At 34.3% G+C, this 14,213-nt stretch overlaps 2 protein-coding genes and 2 long non-coding RNA genes across 5 annotated transcripts; 3 read left to right on the plus strand and 1 right to left on the minus strand.

Moving 5' to 3' along the window:
* Positions 1-635: 635 nt before the first annotated feature.
* Positions 636-3,430, plus strand: LOC129566063 (battenin-like). The gene is made up of 5 exons (XM_055441600.1): positions 636-1,419; positions 1,502-1,641; positions 1,739-1,897; positions 2,015-2,378; positions 2,629-3,430. The coding sequence occupies exons 1-5, from the start codon at positions 1,174-1,176 to the stop codon at positions 3,055-3,057; spliced, it is 1,338 nt and encodes a 445-aa protein (XP_055297575.1). The 5' UTR covers positions 636-1,173; the 3' UTR covers positions 3,058-3,430.
* A 1,753-nt stretch (positions 3,431-5,183) lies between these two features.
* On the plus strand, positions 5,184-8,888 carry LOC129566061 (battenin-like). Its single transcript, XM_055441598.1, has 5 exons — positions 5,184-5,892; positions 6,110-6,258; positions 7,068-7,226; positions 7,312-7,696; positions 7,807-8,888. Exons 1-5 carry the CDS (start codon positions 5,668-5,670, stop codon positions 8,239-8,241), a joined length of 1,353 nt encoding a protein of 450 aa, XP_055297573.1. The 5' UTR covers positions 5,184-5,667; the 3' UTR covers positions 8,242-8,888.
* A 49-nt stretch (positions 8,889-8,937) lies between these two features.
* On the plus strand, positions 8,938-13,475 carry LOC129566065 (uncharacterized). Its single transcript, XR_008687692.1, has 3 exons — positions 8,938-9,158; positions 9,268-9,324; positions 13,185-13,475. It is a non-coding gene; the product is annotated as an uncharacterized LOC129566065 (long non-coding RNA).
* Positions 11,679-13,277, minus strand: LOC129566064 (uncharacterized). Of its 2 annotated transcripts, none has more exons than XR_008687691.1 (3): positions 13,162-13,277; positions 12,492-12,556; positions 11,679-12,396 (listed from the first exon to the last, which is right to left on the minus strand). It is a non-coding gene; the product is annotated as an uncharacterized LOC129566064 (long non-coding RNA). The 2 variants fall into 2 exon arrangements; XR_008687690.1 differs by having other exon boundaries at positions 12,317-12,416.
* Positions 13,476-14,213: the final 738 nt, after the last annotated feature.

Here is a 14,213-nt window from a genome sequence, read left to right on the forward strand (position 1 = left end):
GCGAATTTTAACCAAATATTAAAATGACATCATTTTAAGGGGGAATTAAATAAAAATTCGATATTTACCAAGCCCTTTGATGTGACATATACGTCCTTTAGTTTTAAATCTAAATTCTGGTCCACTGCTGTTGTTTTTGCCAGATACTCCTTGTTTTCTGCAATTCAATGTTTAGGGTTTTAAAGGAAACACTTTCAAATCTTTCGTATATAATGAAAATTTATAAAATGTTTCAATCAAAAGTCAATGACCAGAGTTATGAATTAACCAAAAGAGACTCTGCTAAAAATACAATCTCCCTACCTTTCAGCGATTTGTGATAGTCAATGAATTCGGCTTCATGCTTGGGAGCTGCCATCGCTTTTTGGTTTAGTTTTTCGAGTTGTTTAAAAGCACGATTTTCCACATTGTACCTCATGAAGACGCGTTTTGCCGAGAGGTACACCGCATTGTTCGACAAATAATTCCCCATTTTCGCTAACACTCGTTTGTTTTCATTGAAGACAATTGTTATACATAATATTTTCAAAACACTCTCCTCCGTTCTAATTACACAGCATGATTCTAACCCGAAAAACGGAAAATGACAGCTGTCAAACTCCGTCTGGTTGCGTTAGCATGCGATAGAATGTTTTGCGTTTGAAGTCAATGTCATTTCACAAACAATTGCTAGTCATGGATAAAAACATCTAACAAAACATACACAACTCCTCATGTGGCATTCAACTGATAAAAAAAAAGATAAAAACCAATTAGTGTTGTTGTCCTGAATCGTGTTGTAACTCAATTTTGTGCTATGTTATGTTTTGTTTTTAATTCATTAGAACATTCCAAATGAAGTAGATCGAGTGAAAATCGTGTCATTGTTTGCAGCAAAGAAAAAAATGAATTGACAGAAATAGTTCATGTTTACAAAATAGCTGACTCTGTCCATTTTGTATGAGAATTACGCAAACGAAGATAAGACGATCGCTCAAAGTTCAATAAAACCATAAGTTTTTTTTAGAAATTTTCCGTATATTTAAAACGAGCAAGCGTTCGTAGTGCAGTGCATGTGTTCAAGGTCCAAGAAGGCAAAGTTCACCTAGTAAACTAGAATTATTCCAACGCTGGATTAAACAAGAAGTGGTGGTTGATGTCGATCATTATTTATGCCAATCGTTCAACACTACAATGTCGAATGCAACCGAAGATCTACCCGAAATCCTGGCACGAGCTGTGACTGCCATTCAGGATCGACAACAAAGCAATCAACAAAATAGCCAAAGCAATGTCAGCGGATCAACCGAATCATTCCCAGACGTCCATAAATGGCGAAACATACTATCATTTTGGGTGCTGGGAATGTGCAACAATTACGGATTTGTTGTGATGTTGAGCGCAGCATATGATATCATTAAACGATTCGATGGAGTTTCGGTACGAAATGATTTCACTGAAACCAGATTCATTTTTCATTCAGGTCATCACAGTATATTGAACTTTGTATTTCTTCTCAAAGGACGATAAATACACGGATGCATTTGCATTGGCCATATCTCGTGATTGTATAACAATGCCCATAGGAGTTTTATTGCTGGCAGATACAATACCATCGCTAACCATTGCTCTGCTGGCACCATTCCTGCCTTTTTATATCAAGTGCGTAAAATTTACTTTTCTTATTTGCAACTTTTAATACGCCCTTCATTCTGTTATTATTATTATCATTATTTTCATTTCATTAACTCATGCGTAGCGTGCGAATGGCATTGGCATGTTTACTATCGGCGACTGGTTTTATCGTTGTTGCAGCGGCTACACACCGATGGCACGCTCTTCTTGGCATTATTATTACGTCACTTAGCAGCGGGCTGGGTGAAACATCAATGCTCGCATACACTGCGAAATTCAACAGGTAAATGTCACATCGACATCGGCCCAACCAGAACGATACAGAATGTTGTATACAAACATGATGTAATGTAGTATAAATATTTTCTTTACTGGTTTCGCCCATTTTTCGCGCAAATAGAAACGTCATATCAGCATGGTCATCGGGAACTGGTGCAGCTGGAGTGGCTGGATCATTGACATACGCCATGTTACTCAAATACGGCTTTACGCCAAAAGCCACGTTACTTCTAATGCTCGTCGTTCCTCTGATACAACTAGCCACATTCTCAACAATTCTAAAGGAACCGAATCGACTATTCACTTCGTCGAGTGCATCATCGACTACTTCGTTAATCGATCACTCGCTCATGGATCACGATATTTCAATAGCTCAAATCCCATTGAGTTTCAAACAGAAAATTGAATTCTTCCCAAAGATGTTTAAATATGTGTTCCCTTTGTTTGCTGTTTACCTTTGTGAATATGTTATCAATCAGGGCTTGGTGAGTGTGTTCAAATCGAGTTTTTAATTTTTTACAGCCAGTACTTAGTGTTTTCACGTTATCAGTGAATTTTGATGGAAACTTCAAAAAATAAGCGAAAATCAATTGAAATTCTTTGGTCGGTTAATCAAGGGTTACATTTTATCAACCAAAAATGACTACTTCTTTATTCATAGATTGACATTTGTAGATACGGCTATTCATGAATCATTCTAAAAAAAAATGCCATTTCTTCACTCTCTCATTCCAGTTGGATCTGATATTCTTCCCACATATTTGGTTAGATCATCCGGCACAATATCGCTGGTTGCAGGTTGACTATCAAATTGGTGTGTTTGTATCGCGTTCATCGCTCAGTTTCTTCGAAACCAATCAAATCTGGATGATGTCCATACTCCAGTTTGTGAATGTCGTTTACTTTTCATTCCAAGCGGTATTCATGACCGTGCCGACCATTTGGATTATTTTTGTGATCGTATTCTGGGAGGGATTGCTAGGTGGCTGCTGCTATGTAAACACATTTAATCGCATATCCAAAGAGTTGCCCATACGGTACAAGAGTTTTGGACTGGGTATGACAACAATTGGTCAATCATGTGGTGTGGTTTTAGCCGGACTACTTGCGATACCAATACATACCATAATATGTCAAATGCCTATACCCAGCGTTTTGGATTAGATAAGATTAAGTTGAACGATGAACAGACTGATATCATTTCGGACTGGTGGTGCTATTTGTAATATACGAATCTCGTATGTTGTATGTTAACTCAAAAAATCTGTGAATAATGTGTTGAAACTACTTAAAAAAAAGAAACTCCGCCAAATCAAAACTATTTTTTTTCTACATTTTTCTGTACACATTTTCAGAATAGTGATTTTCGTCGAAATTATAAAGCTCATTTCTATATAAACATGTTTACTCTTCTTTTTTCAAATTCTTCGTTCAATTCCACTTGATTGATAACGATTATGCGAATTTATTGTACATACATCGCAACAGCTGTTCATGACAGAATTTGTTAAATAAATTTTCTTTTTTCATATAAGAATCGATGTTGTTTTGTTTATGTTTGTAGGAAAATATGATTGTGTCTCGAGACGAAGAAAAAACAGGAAATTTCCAGAAAAACATGATTTATCTCGCTACTTGATTTTCATGTTTGTGATTTGCATTTGAATTTTCGAACACATTGTTTTTTGCTCTAGAAAAAAGGTGTTCGGTTTTTGAACCGTTACCGCACAACGTATTTCTGCTTTGCGTGTGGTACACCGAACAAACTGAATTTTTTTATGTACGTATCTCAACCATATTACATTATAACACTGTGTGTATTTGAAAATATGCGTTGAGTACTACGTGAGAATTTGGAAAGAAGTTATTCGCTTTCGGAAGGGAAAACCAGACAAATTATGTCGTCTTCTTTTATTTTAAAATAGCACAGTGCGTAGATTGGCGCGCTTTGCGTATGAAGAATGGCTTATTCTAAATTCGATAAATACCATCATCAAAACACATTTGCCATATACTCGAATCAAAACGACCGCAACTACAACAATATAAATATTTATGTTGCCAGTTTTGTTTGTGTGCTCTTTTTTTTCTCGGAACCATATTCTACTTGACAACATGGTGCTTCTTTATGCCACCGCTTTAGAACATGTTTTCTTTGTCGCTTTACTGTGAAACACGTATTCAAATAAATAATTCATCAACATTAATTTTTTATGTTCTTCATTTCGTGCACCTTTCTTTTGGGCATTGTTTCGATAGAGAAAAAAATCGCGACGATTTTGAAATCATTCAGCATGTCTTTTTTATTTGCTGTTATTATCAAATGTGTTCATACTTTGATTGTACCATTATCTCTACCTTTTGATTTCTTCTACATTGAGATTAAAAAGCGGCCTATTCTTTTTCACTATTTCATATTTCTCAAGTTGTGTCTATCGTCAAGTAGGGGATATTTTTTTTAGGAAAAAAAACAGCAGGTAATGCGAATTTGCAAATCGATTTTATAATCTCTGGCTTAAGCAGCAACACCCATCGATCGAATATTTCATATATGTGTTTCTTTTGTTAAAAAACTCTTTTTTTCCCGCCGTCATTGTTTAACATCATAATTCTTCTTCTGGTTAACTCAGTAATGATGTGTTAAAAATGAAATGTTGTGTGATAAACGGCATCACCTAATGTGAGATCATGTTCTGATACGAAAACACACGGTGTTTACAGGTCAAATGCCCACGTTGAACTGTGTTCAAAAGACAACGAGGTTATCAAAATGTCACACAAAGTCAAAAAGTGAATTGATTGAGTGTATGCAATTGTTGAAATGTTACCGTTCTAAAGGTCCGAATCAGCAGAAACTACAAATGAAAAAAAATAAATGGTGATGCGATAAAAACAACCGTATAAGAAGGCCATTTGATACGAAAATAACCATAATAATGGAAAACTCGTTTGGTTTGCGGATGCAAATTTCGTCTTTCCATATGAACCGCAAATATGTTCTGGGCTGTGCTCTACGGTTCAGGTTCAGGACATATTAACAAACGTGATACGGAATACAGATCTCGGCACGATCAACAACAGCACACAGAATTGATAAAGTGCGAGCGAATACGTTGCGCACCGCATACACACACACACACACCGTGTGGAATTAACACCGTGTTCACATTCGATCAAATGTGAATGTTTGCACACGCATGTGTGTATTAGGGAAAATGTTGAATGTATAATGGATTAACTGTAGCTAATAGTTGTGTTTATGTCTTTTCCAATGCGTATTACATACACGATTTTTTTTTCCATGTTATATCGTATGACGAACTTGTTTCGTCGTTTCATCAAAAGTAAATATTTCAGAAAAAAATGAGAAAACCTGCGACTTTCAACCGCCGTATCGGAACGAAACACATTCAGTGATAAAAGAGCTTTTGCAATGAACAGAAACCGGAGTTAGAATTCGTACATCGAAGCTACAACACACAGACTGGTGCTCTCGTGCGCAAAGACCGAAAATATTAAGTAAACGGTTGAGAGACATAAATTCGGCGGTTATTTTTTGGTCGAAATCAAAACAAGTTCAAAAAAAAAGAGATTTATTCATTTTGAAAGTTGATGGGGTTTTCCGTGAAAGTAATTGTTTGGAAGATTATAAAAAAATATTCAAGTTCAAGGAAGAAATAATCTTTATTGATGAAGTGAATTGAAAAACGAAAAAAAAACAGAAACCAAAAGTTGAATTAGTTAAAAAAAAATCAAAAGTGAACAAATATCAAAATGAAAATGAGGATTTTATTGAATAAACTGTTTTGTGTCCAGCAAATAGAGACAAAAACCAAAAATGGTCACATCGAATCGAACATTCCGAAGAAAAAAAGTGCTGATCCCGAATTGTGGCGAGATATTCTAGCCTATTGGATACTGGGTCTTGGAACTGAATTCGGATATGTTGTGATGATTTGCGCGGCAAATGACATACTACATGGCTTCGGACATTCAAGTGTAAATAGTTTTTTGTGTTTTTGTTCTCTCTGGAGATTATCTGCTTATGGGGGACTTTTGTGTCCGTGACTTCTTTTTTAAATAACTGTGGCTCCTGAATAATTGTTCTATAATAACACTTTTATTTTTAGTTGTGGTTATTTTTCTCATACTGGGAAAATAAACTTACGATCACAGAATTTGAATGAGTATAATGAAGTTATTTCTTCACTTTTAGCCAACGGAATCGTATCCAACAGCTGACGATGCGGACAGCATTCGGCAAAATGTGTGTGATACACCGTCAACGGGGGTTTTATTGATAGCTGACATTGTTCCGTCCATGCTTATGAATATTTCATGTCCGTTCCTACCGTTAGCTAAAAAGTGAGTTCAAACCGATTAAATTTGCATAACTTCTATTTTTAATATGATCCATTGTGATTTGTGGTTTTTGTGGTACGTGTGCAACTTGTAACATGTCATACGATGCACAATCGGAGTTTGTTAAACAAATAACAATTCGTAAAACCAGTCGACGAGACGCATGAAAGTAAATAGTTCTCGCATAGAAACACGTGTTTTTTTTAAAGAATTTCAAATGTCTTTTTCTTTAGTGAAATCTTGCAAACAATTTACATGAGATATTTTACAAGTGTCGCTGAATATTATAGCCAGACACAGTTCAGTAATGGATTTATCGTTATAAATCCTCAAATCCGAAAATTATTTTGGAACAAATTGAAAATTTCGATTGTGGGCTAACGATTTCGAAATTCAGTGCAGTACAAACATTATTGATCATTATCAACATCACTTCTGATGAATTTCAATTGTATCAATAAAATCAGTTTTGCAATTCAATTTTTTGGAAGTATTTTCGAATGTAAACAAACAATAAATTCCGACATCATTTCTGTGTGTCGAAATATGTTGTCTCTGCTTGTAAAGTTGCAATGAATTTCCATTGAGTTCATATTCAAGATATTTAACCGTTTTTGTTGCCTATTTAATGTCTAATTGAATGGAATGTGGTAACACCGGTAAACATTCTTTACTGTGTAAATTGCAAAAATCTGCCGTATAAACAAAAATATTGCATATAATTCATGATCACATTGAAATTGTTCAAGATTCTGGCATTTTTATTGTCGCTTCCTATAAAATATTTCATTTGTTCTGTTTTTTATTTGCAGTATCCGAATGATGTTGGTGATTGCGCTGAATGTGTCAAGTTTTCTGTTAATTGCCAACACTGATGCAGAGTATTTAGCGATAATGGGTGTTGTGTGTACATCACTGGCGCTCGGGATCGGCGAGGTAACGCTACTGTCTTATTCAGCACAATTTAACAAGTAATTGTTTTACTTTGGAAGGTGTTCACACACATGATTTTCAGCATTGTTAAACCAATGAATACATTTTTTCTCTTTACTCTAGAAAAGTGATAACCGCATGGTCATCGGGAACAGGTTCGGCGGGTATAATTGGTTCATTGAGCTGGGCAGGTCTCATTGCTCTTGGAATGTCGCCACGTGATGTGATGCGTCTTATGCTAATTGTGCCGGCTATTCAAGCGGTTACATTTTGGTTTTTGTTACGTTCACCACAGAAGCAGGTGGTTAAGAGTGGTGTGAGAAATGTCGCCATTGCTACCATCGCCACCATCGAATCAAATAACTGTAGAGCGGACAGCGTGTTGCCATCGCTTGATGTCAAGCCGAGTGGTTTGAAGGCAAAACTTAAGTTTGTCCCGAAATTGGCTGGCTTCATCGCTCCGCTGGTCATTGTTTTTATATTCGAATACATTTGCGTCTCTGGATTGGTAAGTTTTGGTCGAGCTGCATCTTGGTTTTCATTCAGATTTTAAAAAAAAGAATGATCTTACGTTAATTCATGTATTTCAACTATTTTTTTTATTCATTTTTCTTCCAGTTTGAAATGATCTATGTGCGAGACCTTCCATTCGGATTGAAATTCGACGCAGAGTCACAATATCGCTGGTTCCTTGTAACATATCAAATTGGTGTTTTTTCTAGCAGATCTCTCGGCGCCTTTTTAAAGCCACGCCGAACATGGTGGGCCACCATAGCACAGTTTCTCAACTTTGGTTTCTTCATGTATGTGACAGCCACGGTGCAAGCATCAAATCCATGGATCATATTCGTCTTTGTGTTTTGGCTTGGTGTCGTCGGTGGCCTTTGCTTCGTGCACACTTTCCATCGATTAATAAAAGAATTACCAGCGAATCAGCACAAATTTTCGCTGGGAATGATCACAATAGCCGAATCGATCGGCATTGCCATCGGAGGCTCTTCAGCGATATTAATTCATAATATCTTATGTGGAAAACTGCTAGTGACTAATTAACGTTCGGGTTTTAAGTTATTCGATAGACTTTAGTGTAGTTATTTGTAAACAGAATTTTATGGCTCGATTTGTAAAAAGAATTTGTATCAGCCGAATGTTTGAATGAATCAAGTTGAACGGTGAATGGAAAAATATTTTTATGATAGCTTTATCGTGATAGTTGAAATTCCGAAATAAAAAAATGTGCAACGACGCATAAAATTGCACTTGAAATTTGTTAATCAAAAAATGGCTTAAGTTCAATTACTTACTCACTCCAGTCGATTGACTCGACCAGTCGAACGAACACATTATAACTTTTTATCAGCTGACTCGTCTCCAATGGACTTTTGAACAAAACGTAAATAACACGAACATTAATAACACTACAGATGTGGGCCACCTTTGTTTTTGTTGACTAATATAGAACATTTTTTCTATTGTCAATGAAACCACTGATTTATGAAATGAAATTGGAACAGCTTGAATTCTATTTTTTGTGGAAGTGCAAGGTGCATACACTTATACTGTCTCCACTTTGAACATTTCTTCGCAAAATTAATGGCAGCCACAAATCATCGTGACATCGATCCCATTGAGAAAGAAGGTTAACAATTTTGAAACGAAATTTTTTTTCGACTCTGCTAAATCTTATCTGACAAGTGAGCCGGAAAAAGTGTATTCACCTGTTTTTGTATGGTCAATGGATGTCTAGATTTTATTTTATGATTTATGAATTGGCTTTTATAAGCTTTATGATAAACATAGCGTTGGTATTCTGTGCTCATTTTCGATTTTTTTTTTCTGCCAATTTTAAATCGCCAATTTGATTTGTTGCTTCTACCCAAAATTCCGTTTAATTTGCTCAAGCTCAGCCTCTTCTAACATACGATCGATTTCGAAATTCATGGTTTTGTTAACTGTTCGAAAAGCAATAGGTAGTTATTCTTGTGTTCAGATTCAAAGTGTGATTTTTTTAATCGTGAAAAATTCAAATTCATAAATGTTACCAAGCATTTTCAAAAAATCGCGTGCATTTCTGTTTAGGTCGTCTCTTGCCACGATGTCTGCACCTTTTTGGAGGATGAACTCGAGGAACCCTGGGTAATCTAAATACACGAAATGTGTTATCACTTTAATCAATTTTCTTTTGGTTTTGGTAAGCTTACCACACATATAAATCAAATGTAACGGTGTTTCCTTGAAGAAATTTCTAGCGTTCACGTTGGCTCCATTGTCTATGAGAAGCCGTGCAATATCCGTATTCGCTGCTAGAAAAATCAAACTAATCTGAAAATTTGCTAATTTATTTACAAAATCAAATATTCACCATGTTTGATGGCGTCATGAAGTGGGCGATTTTCCGTTTAATCGCCACGATTCACATTCGCAACATTCTGAATTAGAGCTTTGGCCACCTTCAGACTACCTGCAATATGTACATTATCTGCGTTAGAAATCTAATTAGTTCTCATTGAAAACCAAATTACTTTTGTATGCAGTTCTGTGCAACGGAGTGTCGAGCTTTGTATTATAATAGAGAAAAAATGAATAAACTAAACCTATTGCGGCAGAACCAATCACAGAAATAGTTAACACCAAAGTTATCTTCATTTTTCTGTCTTTATTATTGCACAATTATTTTACGTCCAAATTTTTCTGATTCAATTAGAAAATTTAACTGAAACTCATGAATTCATGACCAAAAATCACTTATTAAAAAGGATTTCAAAAACATTTATCGGATAACTCTTATCCGATAGCAAAAAGATTAGAACCTTGACTTGTGTCACTATGTGATTTATTGGCATTTTCGTTACTTGTAGGGTACAAGCTGTAGTCTTGAATAGATAATGCGAAAAAAGATGACACAAATGGAAACATCCTTATCCAAAAATAGGGGCATTCAAACGACCATAAAATATATGTTTTTCATCAAGTTTATCTAGCTCTTTCCAAGTTTATGCATAGTGTCGAACTTTTGTTGCTCTACCATCTAAATGTACAGTAAAATAATTTACGAACATGACGTAAGATGGCGTTTTTCTGGTCAAAAAAGTTGCAATATCCCTTTGTATCCAAAGTTGTATAATATCTAAATTATGTACAAAATCAATTGAAAAATCTTTTTTAGTATAGAAGTTTAAGCCCTATACCTTTTTGTGCAACAGTGTCCCGAGTAGCAAATTTCCCCTTTTTCTCGGTTGCAAATGGGTTACTATAACTTAAATACAACTCCAAAGATGTTGCAAGCCGATCTTTGTAACGTTACAATAACCGTATTGTAAGCTGTTTAGCCGCGAGGCGGGGCTTATTTGTAACAAATTGGTTATAATTCGGTTATATTTCGATTTTAGTTATGTTATTATATCGTTGCAATAGCCATGCTCATAAATCGCATACTGTCATATAACCAAAATATAACTTTTTTTATAACCAAAGAAAGTTTCAATAAAGTTACTATCGAGTTTCAATTTGAATGTTCATTCTTCAATTCATTCCTTTCAACGGCATCATCATTTATCTCTATCTTTGCCAAATTCAACTTGAAAAATATTTAATCGCTGGGCAATTACATATATATGTGTGAGAATGAAAATATTTTGCCGATTTTGAACATTTTCAAAATCGAAATTTTACAACGAATGTCATTTTGTCGTCAATAGTGGCCACGATAGGCTCTTAAAATTCACGCGCCCTTCAAAAAATGCAAATTTGAGAAAAAATGTGCAAAATATTTTTTTTTCAATTTTTTTAATTTTTTCGTTTAACTTTCTCAAACCATTTCAAATACGATTTATAATGTCAAAATTATAATAATAAGCTAAAACGCAATGTTAAAAATGCATAAATATATGATAAATTCGATTTTATTTTCGAAAGAAGAAGCGCATCGATGCGCAAAAAATTCCAAACAGCAGTAAATATGGCGATTTTTACTGCCATTGTTACTAAAACTCAAATGTAACTCAAATAGAACCTTGGAATTGTTGTAACAATACTGCTAGATTGTAGTAATGTTGCAGGAACTTCTTAGCTTTCATCTAGACTTTTATCATATAAAAACACGTTGCAAAAACATTTCGGCAACATATTTACAACTTGTGTTATTCAAGTTGCATTTCAGTTTTTGAAATGTTGTATAAACGTAAGAGTAACAAATAAAATTCTATTTTGCGTTTCAATGTCAAACAATATTTTGGATGGCAGCATATTTTTGAACAATTCTCTACGTTTTTTCTATAATTTCCATTCTTTTTTATTTCATCCCATGACAGTTTCAATGAAATTAGTCTGTTTTTGTTTTGTTTTCCATGATTTTATTTTATTGCCACAGAATTTTGATTAGGCGATGTATTCCTTACGGAAAGAATTCCAATGACAGCCAAATTTTATTTCTTAATGCAACATACCTACATTCAATATGTTTAGTTGAAGTAACCTTACTGTAACCTCTATATAACATGAATGTAACTTAATTATAACTTGAATTACGTTATTGTAAAAAGAAAGATAGTAATGAAGTAGTTTCAACACAAGTTGATTTTTTTGTGATTTCTCTGTTTTTATTGTAATGATTCGTTTTGGATTGGATGAAATCTACCACGTTTAACGTTCTCGACGTTTTCGAAACTCATTAGCTTGGCAAATTCTTCAACAGGAATGGCATTCTTGGACCAAATGTATGAATGTTTGACAAGGTGAAATGCACTGACGTATCATGGTTACGTATGTAACCAAATCGTAGTTGCAGCAACGTTACAATAAAGTTTTGAGATTATGAGTTATCTGGCAACTAGTTGGTAAATTTGTTAAAATATTTCTCCTTTTCTGCAACTTAAAAATAACTTTTCTATAACTTATATATAACAAAGCGGATTTCTTGTTACCTAAAAAGACACATTGCAACTGTTCTATAACATATTTTGTTGCGAATAACTGAATTGAAACCGATTTATAACAAATTTTGGTTGCAAGCCTGAGATTTTTGCTACTCAGGTGTGTCCCAAGATCCTTGTCTGGTCTCCTATTTACATCTGCGCTACGTTTAATTAACATTCTTGCCTTATCCGCCATCGTAAAATTCGTCTACTGAAGAGTCTCCATCGGAATAATCAAATTGACTTTCAAACGAACTTTCATCAGAGTCGTCAAATGTCATTTCATTGTCGGAATCTGTGGAAATTGAAATATGCCTTCAAAAATAATTTTTTTTATTCTCTTTACTTGAATTCGAAAAGAAAAATCATTATTTTTGTATGTTTCATTACCCATTTGTGCCCCAGCAATTATGAAGAGAACAGCGATCACCACAAAAACAATCTTCATCTTGTGTCTTTAAAATGTGAAAACAGTGATATTTGTTAAAACAAACTAGGTTTGTGCAAGTTTGCAAAAGCGGAAATATTTCAGGGTGAAAGAATAGGAGATTGTTCGAGTTTATATGCTTATCTTAGAATTGTGAAATGTTTATACTATAGGCAAAACAAGCAATACATTGAATATTCTGCGTTTTATACATGTCACCTAATCAATCATCGTCTAGTTTCTGAGATAGATTGAAAACAAGAAACTGCTAGCGCAGTCAGAAGAATAATATGGAAATAAAAAGCGATAAGAATTTATACAGTTTCAATTGTGCATTCAAAGGAACAATACATCAGCGAGCAAAATGATCGAATTCATTATCAAAATGTTTAAGCTTTTTCTTGTACTTGTTGTGTATATATATTATGCTATTCACAGCAGCAAGTGAATGATCACCATTAAAATACATTTTTTTCACTCCAATTTGGGAATTACTTTAAACGCAAGTAATATCGTAGTATAATATATCGTAGTAAATAGATCAGAAAAGAAATTATACAAGAAATACTCTGCGACATAAACAAATTATAACTCATTTATATGAATAAAACGTAAAGGATAATAAAATCAAACCTTAAACTCTCTTTTATTTGCAGAGGAAGTGCTTCTAGAGTCAGAACAGCGTGCCTGTAAGACTAATGAAGATTGCGATTATGGAAAAATCTGTGTCTTCGATTCGTGTGTGTTTCTCTGTGGAGCTCCTTTGGTATAAGAACCAATAATAATGAAAATAAAATGTAATTTTCATTTGCATGCTTGCAAAAAGTGCCACAAAATACAATTCCATTCACCCAGAAGCAATCAGAGTTTCATATTCACTCAAATTAACTATAATGACCGACAATGTATTCAAAACGGACTGGCACATATAAATAAAACTATCAATGACTATATAATCGAGGCTCATGTAAATTTGTAAAAAAATTAGACGGTGGCTTGAAATAGAATTGATTCATACCCCAAGAGAAACGGCCAATATGTTTATACTCTGTCTATCCGCCGAAAATACACTAATACTATATATATTCACGCTTATTGGACGCCGAATTGAATATATATTCTAGTGTATATTCGGCGTGAAACATATTGAATCAATGAATGCATTCATGGCCATCAGAGGGCGCCTGAATATGTTTCACGCTGAAGAATAAGCCAAAAATACACTAGAATATATATTGAATTCGGCGTCCAATAAGCGTTAATATATATTGTAGTGTATTTTAGGCGAATAGACAGCGTATAAACATATTGGCCCTTTCTCTTGAGACAAGATCCGTTGAACTAACCTCCCTTTTTAATAAAATTTCGATGGTATTTCATAGTCTCTTTCACGCTTTCTTTCACACACTTCTGCATTTGTCTTGTCTATAACGAAAGTTGTTATTGTGATGATCACAAATATCTTCCTCAAATTGATACGAATCATTTGGAAAATTCGCCGAAATCTATAATGTGATTTCATTGTAATCAATTCGATTGCTTCAATCAATGACTTTAAGCTGACTGATTGAGCCGAGAGATTCTTGGAATTATTATCATTAAAGTAATGAATTTGTGGGACGAATTTAAAGAAACTTGAATGCAATTTATTGATAATACCAATCAAATATATTTCATATCAATTT

This window comes from Sitodiplosis mosellana, unplaced genomic scaffold, assembly GCF_009176505.1.
Source record: "Sitodiplosis mosellana isolate CC-2019 unplaced genomic scaffold, AAFC_SMos_1.0 Smas_scaffold_3, whole genome shotgun sequence".
Taxonomy (NCBI): Eukaryota; Metazoa; Arthropoda; class Insecta; order Diptera; family Cecidomyiidae; genus Sitodiplosis; species Sitodiplosis mosellana.

Coding starts and splice junctions, on each gene's coding strand:
- LOC129566063 (XM_055441600.1), top strand. CDS start 1,174: ATGTCGAATGCAACCGAAGATCTACCCGAAATCCTGGCACGAGCTGTG. Junction 1,420..1,501: donor AACGATTCGATGGAGTTTCG/GTACGAAATGAT, acceptor TTCTTCTCAAAG/GACGATAAATACACGGATGC. Junction 1,898..2,014: donor TACACTGCGAAATTCAACAG/GTAAATGTCACA, acceptor TCGCGCAAATAG/AAACGTCATATCAGCATGGT.
- LOC129566061 (XM_055441598.1), top strand. CDS start 5,668: ATGAAAATGAGGATTTTATTGAATAAACTGTTTTGTGTCCAGCAAATA. Junction 5,893..6,109: donor ATGGCTTCGGACATTCAAGT/GTAAATAGTTTT, acceptor CTTCACTTTTAG/CCAACGGAATCGTATCCAAC. Junction 7,697..7,806: donor ACATTTGCGTCTCTGGATTG/GTAAGTTTTGGT, acceptor TTTTTCTTCCAG/TTTGAAATGATCTATGTGCG.